This window comes from Lagenorhynchus albirostris, chromosome 7 (assembly GCF_949774975.1).
Source record: "Lagenorhynchus albirostris chromosome 7, mLagAlb1.1, whole genome shotgun sequence".
In the NCBI taxonomy this organism is placed as follows: Eukaryota; Metazoa; Chordata; class Mammalia; order Artiodactyla; family Delphinidae; genus Lagenorhynchus; species Lagenorhynchus albirostris.
The window spans coordinates 10,004,267-10,018,973 of NC_083101.1; the positions used below are offsets into that span (position 1 = coordinate 10,004,267).

The 14,707-nt window shown below is 43.0% G+C and overlaps 1 protein-coding gene across 3 annotated transcripts in view; it reads right to left on the minus strand.

Moving 5' to 3' along the window:
* Window positions 1-10,193, minus strand: part of PBX3 (PBX homeobox 3) — a 231,847-nt gene extending 221,654 nt beyond the window's left edge. For 2 of the 3 annotated variants that reach the window (XM_060154356.1, XM_060154355.1), the window contains exons 1-2: window positions 9,882-10,193; window positions 8,873-8,946 (exon numbers count right to left, since the gene is read on the minus strand). In XM_060154356.1, the coding sequence (XP_060010339.1) occupies window positions 8,873-8,946; window positions 9,882-10,081 (274 nt within the window). In that variant the 5' untranslated portion in view covers window positions 10,082-10,193. Of the gene's footprint in view, window positions 1-8,872; window positions 8,947-9,203; window positions 9,469-9,881 lie in introns of those variants that run through there. The other variant, XM_060154357.1, reaches the window with a different exon arrangement.
* Window positions 10,194-14,707: the final 4,514 nt, after the last annotated feature.

Consider the following 14,707-nt stretch of genomic DNA (forward strand, 5'->3'; position numbering starts at 1 on the left):
GTTTCTACATAATGTGCACATATGAGCTTGCCATTTCACATATATATATATATATATATATTTCTTTAAATGCTGTGATTTCCCCCATCAAATGCCACTCAAGTATTTCAAAAGTCCCTCCCATAATTCCACTATAAATTCCTATTTACAAAGGCTCAGTACATCTGAAAGCTAGTAGTAACCTTTCATTTAAAAAATAATAATATGCAGTTTCAAAAGCTTTTTGTTCCCATTTCAATCAAAAATAACTTCAGGGCTTCCCTGGTGGCGCAGTGGTTGAGAGTCCGCCTGCCGATGCAGGGGACACGGGTTCGTGCCCCGGTCTGGGAGGATCCCACATACAGTGGAGCGGCTGGGACCGTGAGCCATGGCCGCTGAGCCTGCGCGTCCGGAGCCCATGCTCCGCAACGGGAGAGGCCACAGCGGTGAGAGGCCCGCGTACCGCAAGAAGAAAAAAAAGGAAAAATAACTTCATATGTTTCAAATGAAATTTTGCAAGTAATCAGAGACTAATGAAGACTCATTGATTTAACTAGTTAAGGGAGTCTGAGAAGGGAATGAGAATTTAAAGCAACCAAGTATTTCATTTAGAAGAGCAGCTAATGTGTAGGTACACTAAGTCCTCTTCACTAAGAAATACAATCAGGACTCTTGTCTCAGGAGAGACTCTCATCCCCCTCTGTGTGCACATTCCTGACTCCCACTAACATTAACAAGCACCATACATGCACTTGAAGGAGATGCCAGCCTTGGTAGTACGTATGCATGGCAGCTGTGGTGACTAAATAATCCATACGGCTCTGAAGAGAAGTTATGGTTTGTTGGGTCTAGAGGCACAGCTACAGTGGTGGAATTCAGACGCCAGAAGCAAGCCTCAATCTGAATGCTTGATCCAAACCCTCTCCTGTCTAACCATACCTCAGATTGTAGTTAAGCCTGGGTTTGGAAATTCTATCCCTAGCATGGTTTATACAGGTAGAAGTTCCATATTTGAGGAAACCTTAATTTTTTCACAGGCCCAGAGTTCTGTCCTCCTCCCCATCCACCACTCCTAACCCAGCATTCACTCATGCATTTCCCCACAATATATAGGAAATCACATAGTAGTTTTATAGAGAGAAAATCAAAGGCCTGGCTTAAACCACAAAAGCAAAATCAGAATCAAGTATGAAACTCCATCTTCAACACGAAAATCAAATAATATAGTAATCTTAACACAAGAGATATATGCTGAAATGTAAATTCCACAGGTTGTGTAAAGGGCAGAATTTAACCATTAATTCTAATTCTTCCCAGCAATTAGAATTAGGTACTTAAGTCAGAGTCTTAACGCTCATTTAATATAGTTTCCTGAAGCCCAATTCAACAACTTCTTCATCCTTTCCAATGAAAAAATATTCTTATGAAGTTCAGTTTATACTGAAGACATGGGTGCATAAGCACACATACAAGTTTACACTTCTGAAAAGAAGTGATAACAGTTCACTAGCCATTTTGCTGAAATTGGGCTTTAGAAAAAAAAGACTAGATGACACAAAGTTCTTAGTATACTTTCATATATAGAGAACACAATGAAAACTTCGTATTTGTTATCCCCAGTTAGGTCAGTTAATATTCAGAAAAATTCTTTAATATTACATCTAAATAATCATGGGGGGGAAAAATCCACCAATGTTCTAGAAGCTTCTGGAGACCTTTCAATCAATTTTATTTATATGCAAAACCAAGAGAAACTTAAAAAAAAAAAAAAAAACACAAAGCTCCTCCTGATGCTAAAGCTCTCAATTTACTGACAGGCAAATGGCTTCATGCTGCCACTTAATCTCATTTCTTGCATAATGCCCTCTAATTAGCATATCAAAGTGAATTAATACTTCTAGGGCATTAGCAATGGGGAAATCTGCTCCAGGCTCACAATAGCAGTTAAGAGAGAGCCAAGAAATCCTCAAAAACACCACAAACCACTTTGCATTGCAAAACTGTTCAATTTATTTATCCTCTCTCTCTAAACACTTTTACCGCACACTGTTTTACTACTGTTCACCAAACAAAATGATAATTGCCAAAGTTACCAGCATCTGTAATGCCTGTTTAGAATCTTAATTTAGATTATGTTGCAGATAATTTCTATATGCAACCATTTGTTCTATTAGAAATGTTAATATAGAAACAGAGAAAATGTTGACATTCTCAGTTAATTTGAGTTTGAAATAAAATTTTATGGGATTTTTAAATTTATTAATTTTTTAATGTAAAAAGCCACCTGCTGGACTGTGATGCGTAAGAAATATGCTTTGAAAACTGATGTATCACATAAAACAAAACAAAACAAAAAATCATTTTGCCATAACATATGTTGAGTCTTCCAAATAATGGTTTAAACATTGTGAGGAAACAACGGCATTAAAAGGATACATTGTATACCAAGTTCTCATTAATATGATCACACAAAAAGGGTTATTGTTCAAAACAGCTTAACATTTGTAAAGCACTTAAATTGAAGAAAACAAGTACAAAACTTTTAACAATGATTTTTATCCATAATTACTTTTAAATGTTTTCAGTCCAAATGAGTTACTATCACGTAGATATAGTCAGTTAAAAAAAAAAAAAATGCTATGCCAATTCAACTTAACACATCCTATCACACCAATTTTTTTTTACTAGACATACACTCAAATTTAGTACCAAAGCAAACTACTGTTACTATCAAAAACTACAAACATATTTATGGAATATGCCTATTTTAAAAATAACAATAAAGAAGAGATTCTGGTTACTATTCTGCCTACAAAGGGGGTAATTAGAATCAAGTGTTGAAGATTAATGAAATTTATTTTCAAATATGTTCTGTGTCTAAAGGTATATAAAAAGATGGGTTTTTTTCCAGAGGCTCATTCAAGCATTTCCTGCTAATTTATTTGCTAAATATAACACTATCACATAGCTGTGATAGCAATTTGTGTGTTTGATTAACTTCTATAACTTTGTAAAAAATCTTTTAGCCAGATCTAAAAAACTTTGACCAATTCACACTACATAGTGATATAAATTATTTACTCTCTTCATACGTAAAGACTCAAATGGCCTACTGAAGTAGAGCAAATGCTTGAAAAGGTCAACATGGGAGGGGGGTGTGCAAGCTTTGTTAGTCAGTTACTACCTAAATCATGCTGATCACACTGATAAATGGCTAAAACACAAGACTGCTGAGAAAACAAATAAAACATAATTCTCATAGTGTCAATATTGAAGTAATAAATACCTAAAGTTGTTCACGTGTACATAGAGGAAAAATAATCTAAAAATCCTTATTTAACTTGATGTGTTTGGTGCTGATGCGTTAAGTATTTATTCTGAATAGATACCTCAATGGTATGAGTACAAAATAAAGCGATGACTGATTTAGGGTGTGGTTCATGAAATGTGGTTTTCATTCTTCATAGCCGTACTTCATGGAACTTCATCCTACACAATGCCACCATAGACTATCAAAATATACATAATCCAAATAAAACATTAAACTTAAATGTCTTGGAAGTAGCCATTTACAAAATTTGTAAACAGAAATCTAAAAGTACAAGCAAAATTAATTAAAAGGAAAAGGATCCTAACATGAAAGATATACACACATATATTTTATGAAAGCCAGTGAACCAATGTGTTCTTTGAGGCAAGGCAAGGCTTCCTTTGCCACTGTATTAATATACTTCTGATTCAGAATAAAATTATGTAAATTAGTATAATAAAATAACATAGTAAAGTCCCAAATAAAAACCAGAACTACACAAATCTATAATAAAATGAAGTCCACTAAAACTGAGGCATGAAAGAATTACTTGCACAGATCAAGTTAGTATTGACAATAGGGTTAAATATCCTTTTACTGGGAAGAAAAAAAAAAGGGTTGGAAGACAGGTCCATACTTTAAAGATAATACCTGCTTGATACCTTAGATCATGAAGTTCCAAACCAGTAGAGAAGTAAGATTTTTTTTTCTAAGTTGTCTATGAACGTATTACATGTATTGTCTTCTAAGGATGGGAGAGGAAGAGTAAAGAAAGTTAGAAAAACATCACTCTTTTACATCCTCCCTCAAAATTTCCTTAAAAAGCTCCAGTAAGTTAAACAAATCTATAAAAATAGAAAACAAAAAATATTCTTAAACTGCTCTGAGGAAAAATTTGTAATAAAGCAATACAATTTATGACATTTCCAAGATAAACTAACTTTGTATTTTTTCCCGTTTAAGCACTTAATATTTCCAATGTAAACAAGCCATAATGCCTAAAACTGATATGAAATTTACAACGTTAAAGGTCCATTAAAATTTGCTTCAAAATAATTTTGAAAGGGTGGGAGTTACAGAGAACACAAGATTGGCCAAGTGTTGCTAACTGCTGAAGGTGGGCAATGAGTTCATAGGGATTCAAGTTTCTCTTCTCTATGTATATTTTACATTTGAAGTTGTTCATAATAGAAAGTTTTTTAAAACTAGAAAATAAGTTCACAAAAATGAATAATGTATGGAACAGTGCATTTGTTTTTAAAATTTTGGAACAAATAATGATAACTATATTGGAAGTATCTCAAGAGCAACTTAAAAGAATGTACGCAACATATATAACATTTAGACTCACATATAACAGTTTTCACCTTTCTTGTTAAATTTTCACTTGATGGAATATTTGGGTTTTATACACTGGGAATTGAAGAATTACATGGCACTGAAGAAGAAAAATGAACAAATTTTTATATTGAAGCATTAAAATAAAAGAAAACAGACCAGAAAGACACCATGAGTCTCTAAACCTTTAGAGTCAGAATTAAATAGAGAGGTGTTGACTGAGAGTACTTGCCTTACCCCTCTGAAAGCTAGTCACACTTACAGCAGTAAAGATTAGAGGTTTAATCATATATATCATATTCTAAATGCATATAAAAACTCACAAGCTACCTTCTTGACCCAGTTTTGATATGTAAAATCCTTATGACTCTTTCTAGGGAGGCTTCCTTTAAAAGGAAAGCATTTTTAATAGTAATTTCCTTCTTCTCCTTAAACATAAAAAATACTTCAACCAGTCCAACCAGGCAAGCAGGCCTTTCTCTTCCCCTGCGGACACCTCCTGCAGTAGAGAAGTTCATTAAGTTTTATGATCTTCCCAAGTCAGTCCTGCTTATAAGCCTCACAAAGGCCACAAATCTGGCAAACCATCATGTATGCCATTAGACATTACTAGTAAATGAATGCTATTTAGGGTTTGTGGTGGCAATAAATCAGAGTTTGGTTGGCAGCTATCAATGTGGAGTATTTTAACCTACCGTTTAGAAAGGAAAAGGTTATGTTGATTTTTTTTTAATACACAACATTTTTTAACAATATGACTCAGATTATATACTGTTGAACTTTCATTTTAAAATTTTTTTAATACATTTTTTTCTCAAAAAGAGCCATTTCCTTCATTCAAACTCTCATAATTAAGGGCTTTGGAAAGAAGACAGATTTATGAGGATGGAATCCTCTCACAAAGTACTTCAACAATCAAGATTAAGGTGGCCAGAAAGATGTGAGGGAATGCCCCCAAAGAAGTAAGTAGATTAGGAGACCTCATAGCATCACGGATATTTAATGATAGATAGATGGTAAAATATGGCTAAAAAAAAAAAGAGAGAGAAAGAAATCTTAACATATCAACAATTACCTCACTGGTTGCTTACTTAGTTTAAAATGGACAAATATCTTGTTTTAAAGCCTGTAACTTTCAGGTGCTTTCAAAATGCATAAATACCAAAATTCAACAATGACAGATATTTCTGCCCCAAAATAACTGTATGATAAATTTTATGAAAGAACACATTTTCAAGAAAAAGCAAGCATCTCATAGTATACTTTTCCTGCCTCTGAACAAGAAAAAAATATAATTATGGTAGATTACTCATTTATATGTCAAAAGGGAAAAATACCTTTTCTTATTTGGTAGGAGGGAAAAAAGATGTTTTCCAAACTAAATCCCTCATGTGCATCAGAACTTGCAGTGCTCACTGCCTGATCAGAAACCTCAAAATCTACTGGGCAGATCTACAAATACATGGATTTTTTTTTAATGATTTTGTCTTATTTTAGAAAAAGCATAACTGAAATGACATTATCCATTGAAAGGACAGCTTTACCCCCCATCTCCCCACTAGTCAACCCCTTACCCCTCTATTGTGCAGGATAGAGTCATCACGTAATGTTCCCAGTTTCTATTACAAATGACTAGGTAAACTTTCTCTAGGTTATAGAGAATTAATCTTTGGATACTATGTTATTAGATTTAATAAAATGATTTTTTTAAAAGCATTATACAATATACATTATATCCTACAATGCTTATTTTATAAGTTCACTGTTTCCAAAGCATGACTGTGGGAACAGATTGGGGGTGTGGGGGGAGGCCTGGAATTTGCTGTCCCAGTTTCTTTGCTTCGGTAACACTAATGTCTACACAGCTGTTTTATTTCAAATCAAGGATTCTGAGTCCAGCGTCCCTGTCTCCTTCTAAGACTAGTTTTGGAGTGAGGTGGAGCTATGGGTAGCAGGGGAGAAAGGAAAGCAGAGAAAGAGCTTCACCCCCATCAATCATTCAGTACTTAAATCCCGTCCCTCTCGAGCTCAGAGAGGCTGGCAGCAAGATGCCTCTGCCCAAGACAGCCGCCTTTACTCTTTGTCGGCTGTTGGCTTTTACAAAAGAGATAACGTGCAAACTTGGATCCGCTGGCCAAAGCACAAAAAGAGGATCTAATTTACAAGTTATCACTGAAAGCCTCACAAACAATTTTCAAAACACAAAAATTTCTTTTGTCAGCTACCTCTTGCTTCTTAAACAGCAAGCGCCCTGCCAAAGCTCTCTCTGCCAGTAATCCCAGACTCTGAAAAGGCTTGTTTCTTTTTCGTAACTCACCTTTGACATGAGGTTGACTATACTTTCCTTTCAGAATGGTGTAACTTAAGTCTTGTGCAAATAAGCAACTAGAGGACTTACGCTTCCTAATTGAATTCTGCCTGCTGCTACACGTCTAAACAAGAAAAGCAGTTTGCTGGGTTTGGTTCTCAAGCTAGCTAGGCCAAAACTTTAAAAAGGCAAAATAATAAATACAAATCATGAGGAGGGGGTGAGAGGGGAGGGACATCAATCCCCTCTCCTAGTAACATAAAGCCGTATAAAGTTGAATCAATCTTAATATTCACAACATAGTCAATACCCCAGTGCTTAGCTGTCAGCAGAAACTGAAGTGGAGCCCTGATAGCAAGAAAACCCTTGGACATTAAGCAACATAATTTACTGAGAATTACACACTTTTAGGCTTCTAAACTAAGAATCTTCAAGATTTAATGCTTGATGTCTCATTTTATAGTCAGATAAAAATTAGCTATGTTTTAAATCACAATGCTTTCTAAAGGTAGCTAAAAATCAACAAAGAGTAAAAGTTAGTAATTTTAAATGCCTGTGGTTTTCAAAAGTAAAATACATCTTAAAAACAATCACTCAACATTAAGAAACCATGCATACTATGTGAATGAAAAGCAGGAAAAGCACTCTTTAAGGCTCTCAAAATTTGTTGTTAATTATGGTTTTAGCTTATATTTTAATACACAGCAATAACCCCTCACCTTTTATTGATTACTTTTAGGATCAGAATAGAATTGCAAGGTGAAAAATCTGTTTAAAAGGAGGGCAACTCTCCTACCAACTAACAATTATATACAGTGTGCTATTATTTGTACACTCAATTTAAACACAATCACATTTAACCTTTTAAATATCTCCACTTAAACACTGCTATAGCCTAGACTTTAACTTTCTCTTCTTTTCTCTTGCCAACTTAAAAAATGGCAACTTTATGATACTGTATACCCAGCATACATACATACATACATACACACACACACACACACACACACACACACACACACACACACACACACACTTGTTCACCATATACAGGGAAGATAACGCCAAATAGGACCTAAAACATCTAGATTAAATCTCTAATTCCACTTGAGTCGCTACTATCACCTCAAGACTAAAATATCTTCAATTTTAAAAAGTCTAACAAGGAAACTAAGTTGAAATGAATTGTCAGAAATTTGTCTAATACGTATTTGTGGTCTTCATTCCAGCACTTCTGTAAAAGCTGTCTCCTCATATATTCCCTGCCTTGAACACTTCAAAAATTGCTCAACCTGCACCTGTGGACCTTTTTCTACTTCATAAAATATATTAAGTATGCTTACAATGTAATGGCTTTAAACATAAAATTTAATAAAAATATTAATAGATGTAATAAATACATTGTATATGCCTAAACATATCATTACCCTTCCTGCTTCTTAAAAGTAGTATTCCCAACTAAAACACTAATTCAAACATGCTACTGGAGTCTGTTCAATTGCATCTATTCTTCTATCTGTGGAACTGAAGCTTAAGGCTACGTAAAACAAAGTTCGGAATATGCTTCTCCCCGGGTCTCGGTCCCTGGCATCCAGTCTCCCGTTGCTCCTTTTAAAAACTGACATACAAACAAGGCGAAAGGAGCAGGAAAGGGTGGCAGGCGCTCCCGGCCCTCTCCCCGCCTGCAGCCAGGGGTGGCCGCCTGGGGACCGCGACCCAGACCCGTCCGCATCTACACTTCATTTTACACAAGGAGCGGAATTAAGAAATCGACTCCAGATTTATTGCAGTTTTTTCTCACGATCAGGAGGTGGGAAGGAAAGAATGATCAAAGATGGCGGTGCCCAAAAGCAGCAGCTCTCAACTGGAGAGTCGAAGGAGTAGCTCGGACCCCACCTCGGGGGTCTCCGGGCCCACTGCGGGGCGCAGCGTCTTACCTGTTTTCTCTTTGATCTCACATAGGACGCTGAAGAGCGCGGGTTTCATTCTGTGACAGTTCAGGGCATGTTTCCTTAAAAAACAAATAGCAAAACACAAAGGTATTAGCATCACCTATGGAATAATATGGCGCCTTCCTTTAAGTTAGACCCAATATTTAATTCCGGCCCCCTATTTTGGAAGGCTCTTTTGAACCATCGCAAGTCAACCGAAACTCAAGTTGACTAGTTAGCGACAGCCGACAAGCTCCGGCGGCTAAAGCTCCAGCCCGCACGAAGCGCGACCCATCTGCCCGGCAGTCAGCAGTCTCGGCCACCGCGGGACGCGAACCTGCTCGGGGAGCCGCGATCCGGGGGCAGACGGCGGCGACCCGCGAGAGGCGACGGCGTGGAGGGGCTCCTGCGTCCGCCCTCCGCCGGGGGAGCGGGCGCTGCGCGGGCGGCCGGCCGGCTGCGGCCAGCGGGCGGTGACAGCTCGGCAAAGTTTGCGAGGCGGCCCTCCCTTCCCGAGAACTTGGCCGCCCGCGCCCGGACCCGCCGGGGAACCGCCCAGCGCCCGGGCTGGGACGGCCGCCCGCATGGCGAGGTCGTCCCGCGGCCAAGCGGAGCCGGGCGCTGGGACCCTGGGCCGAGGAGAAAGTTGCACTTCCCTCAAGTGCGGCCCGGGGCCCGCTCGCGGCGGCGTGCACCCGGGTCCGGGCGGGAGGTTTGAATCCGTGCGAGGGGGCCGGGCTGCCAGAGGGCCTGACTAGGGGGGCGGGTGAGAGACACCCACAAAATCCACGCGGCACGAAGTCCGTCCCGCGCCCCGAGAGCAACTTTGCCAACTCCCACCCGCGTCGAGGGGCGCCAGGGCAAGTCCCCCAGAGGCCCGGGCCGGCGGCCTGTTTTCGGAGAAAGTTCCCCGCCCCGGGCTGAGGACCCGGCCCGGGCGCCACCCCGGCCCCGACTGTGCCGCGGGCCCGGCTCCCGCACACACACAAAAGATGCTTAATGAGACGACACCAACTTTGCTTGCGCCTCGTCCAAGCTCTGGTCGGTGATGGTCATGATCTGGTGGAGGATGTCGCCGATGTCCTGCTTCCTGCCGTCGCCGTCCGCCCCTTCGTGGCCGTGCGGGGGAGGCGGCAGGGCCATGCCCCCCTGCACCGAGTGGCCCGCCAGGTTCACCCCGGCCAGAGTCTGCAGCATCCTGGATTGATCGTCCATCCCGCCGCGCGCGGGCGGGAGCGGGCGGCGGCGGCGGCCGAGGCGAAGGCTGAGGCGGCGGCGGCGGCGGAGGCGGCGACGAGGGAGGAGAAGAAAGAGGGGGAGGGGGAGGGGGAGGCGGCCGCGCGCTCCCCGCCCGCGCGGGGAGGGGGCCGCCCGGCCGGCGGGGCCCGCGGCTGAGGCGGTGCGGACGGGCGCCCGGTCTGGCTTCCGCCGCCGCCGAGGCTGAGGAGAAGCGGCGGGCGGAAGCGCCGGGCTCCGCGTCGGTGGCGGAGGCGGAGGCAGCGGCGCCCGCTGCCCTCACGCGGCCGCCGCGCCGCCTCCTCGCCGCCGCGCGCCCCGCCGGGTGGCCCCGCTCAACTTGCTCCTCAGCGCCAGCCGAGTTGCCGGGACGCCCGCCGCCCCCCGCGCCAGTCTGCGCACTCCCTTCCCTCGGCCGCCGCCGCCGCCGCCTCCGCCGCCTCGGCCGGGCGGGATCCGAGCCCCAGCGGCCCCGGGGGAGGGAGCGGCGGCGGCGGGCGGCGGCGCAGGAGGCCGGCGGGCGGGCCGAGGGGAGCGGAGGAGGAAAGTTTGGGAGCGGGCGGACTGGCGCTGCGGATACGCGAAGCCCGATGGAGGGCCCCGGCAGGCAGTGCGCGGAGCGGACAGCAGATTGATGGGGCGGAAGAAGTCGCCGCCGCCACAGCCGGAGCCGCGCACCCTGCCAGCGGACCGGGCTCGAAGGCCGCTCGGCTGAGGGATTGACGGGCTGCCAGTGCCACTCACTCACTGCGGCCCCAGCGCCCGGGGGCAGGGGCGGGGGCAAGCGGGAGGGCGGGGGAGTGCTCTGCACGCCCCGCCCCCGGGGGCGGTGCGCGCGCTCATTGGGCCTTGCGCCTCCCGCCGCCGTCGCTGGCACCGCCCCCGGGCTTCGGCCCGGCCCCTCTGGCCTCTGATCCCCTGCGCCCGAGAGCGCGCCACCGGATCCTTAAGTCTCATCGCGTCCTCGTCACCCGGGATGGGCCGCCTCGGCCCGCAAACGTGCCCACACCCCGATTCCTGCTCCCTAGTGTTAGCAGTCATGGGTGCCAAGAGTTATGGACGGGACACGGGGCAACTCGCTCCAAGGCCAACCATGTGCTTCCCCGCAGCGCCGTGAGCTTCACGCCTCGGACAGCGCCTGGTACACTTTCCGGCTCTTCCGACGGGAGTTGGTATCCTCAGGGTACCCGGCCGCCCGTCCCAGGCCAATCGAATCGCGCTCGGATCCGAATGGGGCGGGACAGAGGCAAGAAAGGGCTGTCCCTATTGGAGCGTTCGAAAAGTCCTAGGCAGAGGCGGGGACGCAGCGCATGGGGGCCCCGCCCATCCCGCGATCACCATAGTAACCGAGAGGTCGCTGCTCAGAGTTGGCGCCAGCGCTCTGGCCTTGCGCTGTCCCTCAAGAGGTGACCAGGTAAGGTGGGAGCCCGTTGTCCCGCATGCTTCATGCCTGAGCTCAGTGGATATGAGTAACACACACTTTCCCTTGAAAGAGGAGCACATGAAAATGTGTCAGAGGGAACTGGATCCGGGAGGAGGGAAAGGGCCTGACATCCAGGACTAATTAACAGTTTACAACCTTTTACACACTCTGCAATTCCTGGTAATCCAGGGACCACTCCTTCCGCAGCGTTTGCTTTTAGCCGCCTCCATATAGACCAAAGCTGCAAATTGAGCTCTTTATTACAAAGATATGTTTATTTAAGGATAGACTGGATTCTGCTTATCAATTTACCCCACCACCATGAGTCATTTAATGTTGGTGACTCCAGCCACGGATTGTCATATATATAACACTTTTTCTTCCATTGTACTCTGCCTACAAACAACTAAATGCTCACATTTTTGGGGGGTCTAGACTTACACCGCTTGTGGACGCCTGAGCTTCCTCTTAACCTAATTTCCCAAACAGAGCTTCAACGTATTTTCCGCATTTAAGATCCATGGAGCTCACCCTAGATGGGCCCTTTGGTTAGGTGATTCTGAAATGTCCTCTTGTTCCTTCCCCAAACTCAGTAAGCTGTCTTACCTGAAACCAAAAATAGGGTTATGAGATATGAAAAATTGTTCTTACTCTGCAGGGTTTAATGTAGGACAAGCAGTTCTTTACATGCCAGATGGATTCTTGGAATGAAGCAGGCTACTCGGTTCCAGGTTCTTTCCTTCATGTGTTGTGTGTACTTTTAAATACTCCCCACTGCAAAGCTAATAGCTAACCTTACAGTAAGGCAAGCTAAAATCTTTACAAACTGCACAGCTGCTGGAAAGGGAGTTCCAAACAATCCCTGCTTCTTACTTCTGAAGAAGCCCCTTTATGTCCGTTAATATTCCCGGCTCTTCTGTAACCCATATATGTGTCAAGTTGCTGATTCTTCTTTTAAGCCCCCATTATGGGTTACTCATAGTCATCATTGATTGGACTTCCTTTTTATTCTTAACTTGTTTTTCAAAAGCTGCCACCAAATCGTCATATATTTTTGCATAAAGGAGCAAGAGCAAGCAGCCAGTCTTTCATAATTGCCAACGCTGAAGATGTAAAACCACGGAATTCTATCTGAAAGATGTCTGAAGCTCTAAATTTCTTCCAGCTCTAAAATTCAATGATCCTGTGACTCACTATCAGACCTCCTCCCTGCCCTCATTCTAGGCTCATAATCTTGACTAATCAGTTATGAGGATGAGCCTAATTAGCAATGGGGATTTATGGTTATTTCTAGCCCACTTCAAACAATGAGTTATGTAAGCAAAGCAACATATATAAAAATGTAAATAAAATTAAAGAAACACTTAAGCAAATAAAGGCAAATGGGATGTATGGGCTATGTAAACAAACAGGAACATAAAAACATAAATCAGAATTAAGAAAACAGTTAAGCAAATGCCACCAATTAGGAATAAAACAACTTGTTAAATGTCTAACACCCGCAGCTATTTTATGGTGCACACCTCTAAACCCATGGTCATTCAGTGATGTGGAAACTTGATACCATAATTCTGCATTAAGTGATTGGATTAGATTGACCTTCTGCTTGGGAGGCTTCTCTTTTGTTATTGTCAATATGAGTTGCAGTAAAAGCCAGAGGGTCCTAGCAAGGATTCCCTCACAGGCTCATTGACAACTGCCATTGATTTAAAGCATAAATTCTTTTAGATTGGTTTCCAAGCCCCAATAAACAGTGTCAACTAATTGCACATGCTCCAAGATCTCCTGTGCTTTTGCCAGTTTCTCAGGATGTTGCCTTGTCTCACTCAGCAATCTGAGTCACATTGTTGGTGCCTTCACAGATAATAGAATAGAACCTCCCTAAGTACCTAAATCCACCTTTGCTGTTTCTAAGGCAGTGATTATTAAAAAGTCAAAGGAAATGGAATTTACTTTTGGTGAGTGTACATTCATGTAAAGTGAACAGTGACAAAGTGGTGACAACCAAGTAGGGGCTCTGTCCTATCCATCCCTTTCCATGAGCTTGGTTTATATTAATGGCACCACTGCCTATATCAATATGGTGATCATCACAGCAGATGCCATTATCCTGTACTCTCTCAGAGTAGGATACTGTGCTCTGTGTTCTTACTCCATCTTATTTCAATCTCACAACAGCCCTACCTAGGTGAGATTATTAAATATAAGGAAGCAGACTGAAAGACGGTAAGGAACTTACACAAGACCACCAAGCCAGTAAGTACTGGACCTGGGATTCAAATCTTGATCTGTGTGGCTGCAAAGTCTGCCCTATGAAACACTGCAAAAGAAGTCATTTAATCACGATTACTAAGTAAAAGTCACAAGGTTTCACAGGTGAACTGTAAATTAATGAAAGTAACCAAGTACTTAATAAAAAGAGGATAAACAACTCTCTGAGGGATTAGAGGAATCTGGGTCTCATGGCAGCAGAACAGGGAAATGAAGAACAAAGCCCAGCCAGACCATCCTTCATGGCCATCTAGGACCACACCTCTCTGAAGCTTTCCTGCCATGCGTGCCTTCATTGATCTTCATCTGCTGTAAATTCTCTCCAAATATATTGCCTGTAATATTGTAATTTACCACCGTACTAGATAGACCCATGTTGTTTGCGCTCAATTCACCTGTTAGTTTTCTCATCTAGTTCGTATGCATGTTAAGGACAAAGTATATATTTTGAGATGGACTGTCACATGACTGATTTGGCTTTAAAAAAAAACAAACCTCAGATATCTAAGAAGTTGTCACTTTGGGGAAATTGACTAAATACTTATTCCCAAACATATCATTGCTCCATCACTTTGGGAATGACTCTTTAAAAGTGGCCTATACAGTTGGTAGTACATGTGACATGTGACAAATCTTCATCTTCTGAAGATGTATTCGATTGAGCAGCCAAAGGATCAGTGAGATAACAGTGCACGCTCCTACTCTGAGGTCCTTAAAAGAGAATATTTATTGGAATACATAACTTCTGGAAGGTTTGATAGAAAGCCCCATCTTTAACATCCTTTCATTCCTCATAGCACCCAGTACAGTGCAGTCTCATACATAGTAGGCACTTGGGGCCAACACTGTCAGTTGCTGTCATTCACTGTCCCACCTCCTTCCATGCTGATAGAACCCTGATTATTCTGATG